General features: G+C 41.3%; 1 protein-coding gene across 1 annotated transcript; it reads right to left on the reverse strand.

Annotated features, from left to right (window-relative positions):
• Positions 1 to 391: 391 nt before the first annotated feature.
• Positions 392 to 8,326, reverse strand: gal3st1b (galactose-3-O-sulfotransferase 1b). The gene is made up of 3 exons (XM_084324296.1): positions 8,274 to 8,326; positions 6,279 to 6,424; positions 392 to 3,985 (listed from the first exon to the last, which is right to left on the reverse strand). The coding sequence occupies exons 2-3, from the start codon at positions 6,401 to 6,403 to the stop codon at positions 2,836 to 2,838; spliced, it is 1,275 nt and encodes a 424-aa protein (XP_084180422.1). The 5' UTR covers positions 6,404 to 6,424; positions 8,274 to 8,326; the 3' UTR covers positions 392 to 2,835.
• Between the last annotated feature and the right edge of the window lie 230 nt (positions 8,327 to 8,556).

Raw genomic sequence — 8,556 nt, forward strand, 5'->3', positions numbered from 1 at the left:
TGTGACTACCATGACGAAAATATGAAATATTGATCTCAAAGACGCCTTACGGCGTCATTGGCAGATTACGCATGGCGGAGAATGACGTGTTAACAAGTCATTGGCGAGCAATGGGTAACCTCCAATTGCTAGTGTGGGAGCTGTTCAGTGGTTGTATTCTGCATCCGCATAATAATAATAATAATAATAATAATAATAATAATAATAATAATAATAATAATAATAATAATAATAATAATAATAATAATAATAATAATAATAATAATAATAATAATAATAATAATAATAATAATAATAATAATAATAATAATAATAATAATAATAATAATAATAAATTGAATTTGTATTGCACTTTTTGTTCGCTGGGATCCCAAAGTGCTACAGGGTTCAAACATAGTTAAAAAAAAATATTAGTAAAGAAAAATAAAATACAGAATAAAAATAAGATAAAAATAGAACATAGTTAAAAACATAGTATAAACAGAAAAATTTTATCAAAAGCACAATAAATAAAATAATAATATCACAAAAAAAATAAAAGAAGCTAACAGTCAAAGGCCTTTTTAAACAGATTTCAGGCCTGCTTTAAAAGAGTCCAGGCTCTGTGGTGCCCTCAGCTGGATGGGGAGGCTGTTCCACAGGCGTGGTGCAGCCGTGCAGAAGGCTCGGTCACCCATGGTGCAGAGCCGGGTATTGGGGACCCGAAGGAGCAGGCTACCTGCAGATCTGAGGGTACGGGTGGAGGATTGTGGAGTGATGAGTTCCTGAAGGTAGAGGGGTGCGTGTCCGTTTATGCAGTTATGGGTGAGCATCAGGATTTTGTAATTGATCCGGGATGAGACGGGGAGCCAATGTAGTGAGTGGAGGATGGGGGTTATGTGATCGTTTTTTACGGACTCTCATCAGGATCCTGGCAGCGCTGTTCTGGATGTATTGCAGCTTTTGGATGCTCTTGCCAGGAATCCCGATGAAGAGTCCGTTACAGTAGTCCAGTCTTGAGGAGACAAAGGCATGGACAAGCTTCTCTGCGTCTGACAGGGTTAAAGTGGGACGGAGTTTCGATATATTTTTTAGGTGATAGAATGAGGTCTTGCAGAGGTGTTTTATGTGGATGTTGAGGGTCAGGTGGGGGTCAACTCATATCAAGCATAATGTAACATACAAGTGTGGAGAAGGGTGTCATTCTTTCCTTGGTAGATATTACAAAATGGGTGAGACTTAATGTAGATGTTTCAAGATATGAACATACAATTCTGTCCGTATGGTCTGAGTCCAGTGAAAGTGTTTTTGTTGTTCTGGCTCTGTACTCCAGCACACTGGATGGAGCAATGATTTAGAGGTCAAAGGGCAGATCAGCCTTCATTTGAAGGTGTTCACATCTGTTACGGACTGTGTCCTTATGTATGTATATAGAGGGAGTAATGTATCTTATATTGTATATATAGGCATGTTTTGTTTGTTGTTGTCTTGTCTCCCTCTTGTGTCTACATATCCCACTCTCAGGTTCCCAGTTGCAGCAGCAGCTGGTCAATCAGCAACTCACCCCGGTGCAGCGGCAGCTGAGACTCGTTCTGCAATTAACATCCACTCTCCCTTCATATACCCTTTGTGTTTCAGTGTTAGTTAGCTCCCTGGTTCGTTTGGTTGTGGTAACTATGCTGTGTCTGTGTGGGAGAGCTCTTTGATGTGTTTTGGTATAGAGCTGAGGCTCTTAAGCTACCATTGTGTGTGAGAGCTGGTCAAATCTCTGTGTGAGCTCATTGTGTGTGAGAGCTGGTGAAAGCTCTGGTTCATTGTTTGTTAGCATATAGGAATTATTGTCAGTGTTGTGTATTTGGTGTAGAGCTGGTACCTGAAGCTCTGGTTTATTGTATTGTATTTAGGTCATTCGTTTATTGCACATTTCTGTTAACATTTGTATATTTGTTTGTCACCCAGCCTATGGTGATTGTGTTCTTGTAATTAATCTTTTGTTTCGCACACAGGGACATTGAGGGCAGAAAGATACCCTGGGGTCTACATTTGCATCACGTAGGAGAACTACTGTTAAAGACACCAGCTTAGAGTGAGCACCACCTCCTGTACTTTGGGGCGTCCGCGCCTGTAAGAGAGGGGGGGCTTTTGTTTTATTTTGATATTATTTGGTGCTCACTGGTAGGTCCTCTTTGCTCTCTGTGTTGCTGATCTCATATTTGTAAAATAAATATTGTTATTTTACAATCTGTCTCCGGTGTTTTGTGTCACTGCATCCTCACCTATCCTGTCTGTGGCCTAGCGTTGCGTCTCCCCACGGGGGCACGTAACAACATCCATATTGGGTGAACTGTGTCGGAATTGTAAAACTATTTATACACATCCTCCCATTTTAGAGGAGCAAAAGCAATTGTACAAATGAACATGAAATTAAATAAAGTTGTCATATTTAATATATTATATTTAAAGTATTTTATCTTTCCTGCTAACAAACCAGAGACCGATGCCCCTTTCTCAATATATTTGAATGGGACTTAATGGGATTTTAGGTGTATATCTGAATACATTATGTAGTTGACTTCTGTGTTATTTTGTCTGTTCCGTGAGGGATCAAAGAAAATATAAATCATCACCCTCCTGTCACTATAAGTGAAAGTACAGATAGTAAGTACAGACACTTTTTCATGTCCAATGGAAGTCATAAGAAAAAGTCACTGAAAATCTTGATATATTATCTGTTACTATTAACACATCTTTAACACAAGTTATGTTGAAAGTAACACAAGATGTGTATAGTGCTAACTGGACACATACTATAAGTATAGTAAAATACATTATTTGTAAGAGTGTATATCTCAGTCCTCAGGAAATAGTATCTTTTAACCAGCCCCATAATCTGGTGAGCCACAAGTTGACCCCTAGTTGTGACAAGTACTGTATCTCAGGTGTGAGCATTTTCCGACAAAGCGTCCTGTACTTGGGGTCGATATCTTTCCTCAGGTTGTATCCCAAGATGGAAGACTCTCCCACAGGCTGCCAGGGAAGCAAGCTCCTGTCCCGAATCTTCTCGGCTTCCACCGCACCCCCGCCATCGACGCAGATCTCCTTCATCTCCGCGTTCCTTCCTCTCAGCTCCCCCACGTCCCGCTCCATCCTCTTTCTCCCGTAAGCCTCCACCCTGGTCCAGAACGTGGCGTTGAAGTGCTGGTAGAGTCTCCAGTCTGCGGCGTTCCACTCCAAGGCCTTGGCCCTCAACTCAGGAGTCAGCCGAGACACGGCGGAACCCTTCCGGGCATTGAGCTTAAAGAATAACAGGTCATCCATACTCCAACAGAGTGAGTCCTTGAGCAGGACGAGGGACTCCTCAAAATGTTCAGCGATGAGAACGAGGTGGAACTGCCGGGACAGGACATGAATAGCTCTGGTGACACGAGGGTCGTTGGCCTCCAGGTCTTTGTCGAAACCGAAGTCAAAGAAGAGCAGATTCTTCACGTAGAAGGAGTTGAGGGCCTTGGGGGTGTAGAACGCACGGGGTTGCCGGAGGAACTGGGCGAGTTTGTCTTTCCCGTTGATCATCCATGTGAGGGGAACCGCCCGGTGGTAGTAGTGGAAAGACGACTCGAAGAGTTCCGCAGGGTGACGCAGGACGGTGATGTACACGGCGTCGTCGGGCAGAAGCTTGGAAACCTCCGGAGCGTCAAAGCGCATGTGGTTACAGACGACGTTGAAACACTCTCCGGGGTGGTAGTCCTTGACCTGCGAGCACAGGAAAGGAGACGGGTAGTAGAAGTCATTGCGGCCGTCAGGGAAAGCGAACTTCAAGTCGTGCTTCTCTCCGAAGCGGAAGAGGATGTTGAGCAGGGTGCTGCTGGCCGTCTTGTGGGTCTTCATGAACATGATGTTGACCTTTGGAGAGCACCTCTGCCCCGGCTGTCCCTTTGGGCTTGGAGAGGTCCTGTTCTTCTGCCATTTCTCTGACATGGTACGAGCGCATGTGGGAGTGAGGACCCTCCTGTAGAAGAGAAGGTAAATGTAAAAGTATGATATGAAATATTATATATAACACAGTGATCAGGGGTGTAAAGTACTTCGTTACAATACCTAAGTAGTGTTTTTGGGAATTTGTACTTTACTCTGGTATTATTAGGTTTTTATACTTTTTTTTTTACTTTTACTCAATTACATTTCAGAGAAAAAAACATACTTTTTACTCCTTACATTTAAAATGCAGACCTACAAAGTACAAAGTACAAATCTCGCAGGTCCAACCATTTTAATTAGCATATTTGTTTCTCTGGCTGAACTATAGTTAACGTTATTTATCCTACGGCTGCACTTTATATAAAAACAGCCAATCAAATCCCCATCAATGGAAGATGAACCCGCCCATACCTATGCTGATTGGTCCTTGTGCAAGACTAGAAAGCGGAGATCTTTGATTAAACACCTGCTATCAGAAGAATAGACAGTCAGAAAGAAGGTTTTTACGTTTACTTTTTAGTACTTAAGTACATTTAAAAGTAGAAACTTTTAGACTTTTACTCAAGTGTGTTTTTAGCCAGATACTCTGAGTGACTTTTACTTGAGTAAGATTTTAAGACGGTACCCATACTTTCACTTAAGTATCATTTCTGGGTACTTTTTACACCCCTGACAGTGATTCAAAGAAACATTGTCTGTCCGAATCTGTGATGACCTCATCGAACAAGTAGCCGAGATGAAGTACTTAGGGAGGATTTTGGACTCACAAACGAATTTTTAAAAGTCACTCCAAAATAATCTGTAAAATGATTAAGGCCAACCTCTGCTGTTTTACAATGATAAGAAAATGTCTGACATTTGATTGTGCCCAACTGTTCTTTAACTCCATGATTCTCTCTCACATGTCCTATGGCTTGACCACCTGGGCTCAGGCCAATCAGTCGGTTGTTAAATCCATTGAGTGCCTCTACAATCGGGCCTTAAAAATCTTAGATCAAAAACAGATCAGGTACCATCACTGCCTCATAAACACAAGATTTTAAGCTTTGTCAATTTTGTTGATCTCCATTATGTAAAACTTGTGTTTAAATGCTTAAACGGACTTGCGTGGGAGGGTGGTTCAGGGTGGGTGGGTAGGTGAAGAGGATGGTACAGGGGGTGAGAATGTGTGCGTGTGTCTGTGGGTGTCGAGGGGGGGGAGGTGATGTTGTGGGTGGGTGGTTTTTTGAGCGGATGGTTTTTTGTCTGTCTGTCTGTCTGTCTGTCTGTCTGTCTGTCTGTCTGTCTGTCTGTCTGTCTGTCTGTCTGTCTGTCAGGAGCTAATCACACCAACTACAAGGCTGTGGTGGGTGAAACTGGGCACACAGGCTGACCAGGGACGTGCATCCTACAATATTTTTCTAATCGGTCAGCAACAAGTATTTTATTTTAATGGATTTCCATAATTGTCCATTCACATAGATATTCAGTATAAAGTTACACCTTTTGAACACAAGAGGGCGATACTACACAGGTTCGCTGCTCAGAGCCTCAAGGAATCAGCACTCTGACACATTTACAACATGGACATGCCATAGTGAACCTATTGTCGTTGCTATACCTATGCATTAAAAACATTTAAGCATTCATTAATTCCCATCATTGTCCATTGAAATAAGCCCTACCCCCTTGTGATTGGAAGCAATTTCTAACATGCTTCCTATCACCCTTCCTATGTTTCCTAACATCCTCCTATAACATTCCTACTGTCTAAGTATCCTTCTTTCCTGTGTCTCCCCTAGTGTGTCTCCCTCAGCCTTCCTACTCTCTCAAGACACAATACAATGCACATCATCTTCTGATGTGTTTATAATGTAATGTAATGTATGAGTGCATGCTTACCAACTGTTCGCCTGTTTTACTGCAACACTACTATCACCGACATCTAAGAAGGGAGATCCCCCCTTGAATGGCCCTTCTAAGGTTTCTCTCCTCCACATTGCCTGTGGTGCATTTTTTCCTATTGCTAGGTTTGAGTGAGTTTTTCCTTACCTTCGCATGGGGTATGTCTGGGAGTGTTGCATTTATTTTGCATTTATTTTAAATCTTTTGGACTTTATGGTGTTTTTGTTTTATTCTTGACTTGTCTTATTGTGATGTTTCTTCTTGACTTGTTTAAAGAAGACGTGGACGGCCCATGGGGACATTAACGTGTGTTGTCGTGCCTTACAAATACATTTGATTTGATTTGATTTGAGAATAGTGTATTTATAATAATGCTTATGTGTTTATGATGCAAAACACAGCAATTCAGGTCCAAGTGTTTTCTGTTTAAATGTACCTACTCCTGTATTTGGACATGTCCTGGGATAGAGAGGCAGTAAAGGACCAACATGACGCAGGTAAATGAAGCCCACAGGACCAGCCCTCGGACCACTGACGTGGGCTTTTGTCTCCTCATACCAAACATACTTCAGATCAGAACCAGTACCTGGAAAATAAGAGATTAGAGAGCATCAGTGTACAGGACAATGGGTAGAGTAGAATGTGCCCAGAGATGTTGTAGAAGTGGTTAAGACCCCCACATATGTACTCCTGCTGACCTGGGATCAAATCCCACCAGAATATTTTCTAATGGACCTGTGTCTCCCCCACTCGGTCTCTCTCTCAGCCTCCCTACTGTTTCAATAAGGAACCTTCTCTCCTGTGTGGCTGTGTCTCCTCTACTCTGTCTCACTCTCAGCCTTCCTACTGTTTCAATAAAGAACCGTCTCTCCTGTGTCTCCTCTACTCTGTCTCTCTCTCCCAGCCTCCCTACTGTTTCAATAAAGAACCTTCTCCTGTGTTTATATATATATATACACTGTGCAAGACACACCACTTCACTTGGATTGTATTGTGTGGAAGACAAAATATTGTATTCAAAGAGGAAAAAATGGTCAGAACACAAGTCCTCTCCCCTTAGTACCTTAGTATATATATATATATATATATATATATATATATATATATATATATATATATATATATACTAAGGGGAGAGGACTTGTGTTCTATATATATATACTAAGGTACTAAGGGGAGAGGACTTGTGTTCTGACCATCTTTTCCTCTTTGAATACAATATTTTGTCTTCCGCACAATACAATCCAAGTGAAGTGGTGTGTCTTGCACAGTGTTTGTCCACATTGTCAACATGGGTAATCCCCCTTTAATTCTAGAAATCTGAGATAATTGCGAAACTCAAGTTCCCAGTGTATTTAGCAGTATCCCCCCCCCCCCCCCAATAGTGGTATTTTTTGTCACGAAAGCAACACCTCTCACGCTGATAAGAAAAACACAACACAGCGTCATGCATTCCCTCATGTTTACACACCAAGCATGCTTACAGTTAGAAAAGTGTCCTCTCAGCAGACAGAACACATTAATGAGACTAGTCATGGTGTCATGAAAACCGACTGAGACCACTCACTTAAAGGAGCATGTTTACAGGGGAAAAACATGGTGTCCCACCTGAAACTTTCACTGACAGTGTTGATCATTGTGACTGATAAGGAAGTTGTGTACACAAAGCTCTGTAATCTAACATGCTGTCGGGGTTGATAAGGTCACTTTCAAACTGTTGTCATAATACAGGTTACTGAGAACCTATACTAGAAATAGTGATCTATATGTTCCATTTCTGGTACTTTCTCTTTCCATCTGTTTTTCAGGCAGGCTCTAGCCAAGAGGTTTCCATCTCATTAAACAATCACGAATAGCAACATGGTAAGAGCAATGAAAAGGAGAGAAAATGTCCAACAAATTACAATGAAAAACATTAACTCTATGGGAAGCAAGTGTCCAATTTCTTCTTTAAGATTAGCCATTTCAATGAGGGAATCAGCTTCAAATCCTTTTGTAATAGGTTCCAGGATAATGGAGCAGTATAGCTGAAAGCATGTTTCCCAATTTTCACATGATATATGAGATAGAATTTAGTGATTGAAGATCGTAATGTCCGCGTCTTGGTTGAACGAGTAAAGTGTAAGAATGGCTTTGTATACAAACAGATACGCAACTGATGATGTGCAGATAAACTGACATTTTACTTACAGACTGAATTTTGAATAGTGTTATTATCATCATCTACAAGTGCCAACCAATGACCATTATTTCAACATTTGTAAATTACAATCAATATAATCTATAATGTCACAATCAAAAATATTTTCCCATTTACACATGGTCCAGATTTAATACTTGAAGAAGTAATCACAAGTCTTACTGTAACTGTATCAGATATGAAGATGTGAAGTAAGAGCTGAAAATGACAAGTTAGCAAATCAAGTTTGGTTTACCTGTTGGTTTAACTGCATCAATGAAACACAGCAGGAACGCGGATTTCAACCCATGAGATGTGAAAAGAAACTGAGCCCTCACACTTACTCTGGACTAGAGGAACCTCTCATTGGCTGTTGGAACAAAACAGTTCCCCTCCCACCAGCACCTACAGAAGAGCTGCTTAGGCCGGGCGCGTAACAGGTTCCTCATACAGAAAAGTGGTGGGCAGTCTGCTTCTTTTTGTTGATTAGTTCATTTCACGTTTTTCAGGGAGAGTTCTCAGATTGAGCTCCCAGACTC

The sequence above is a fragment of the Notolepis coatsorum genome (genome assembly GCF_963971535.1).
Source record: "Notolepis coatsorum genome assembly, chromosome: 11".
Taxonomy (NCBI): domain Eukaryota; kingdom Metazoa; phylum Chordata; class Actinopteri; order Aulopiformes; family Paralepididae; genus Notolepis; species Notolepis coatsorum.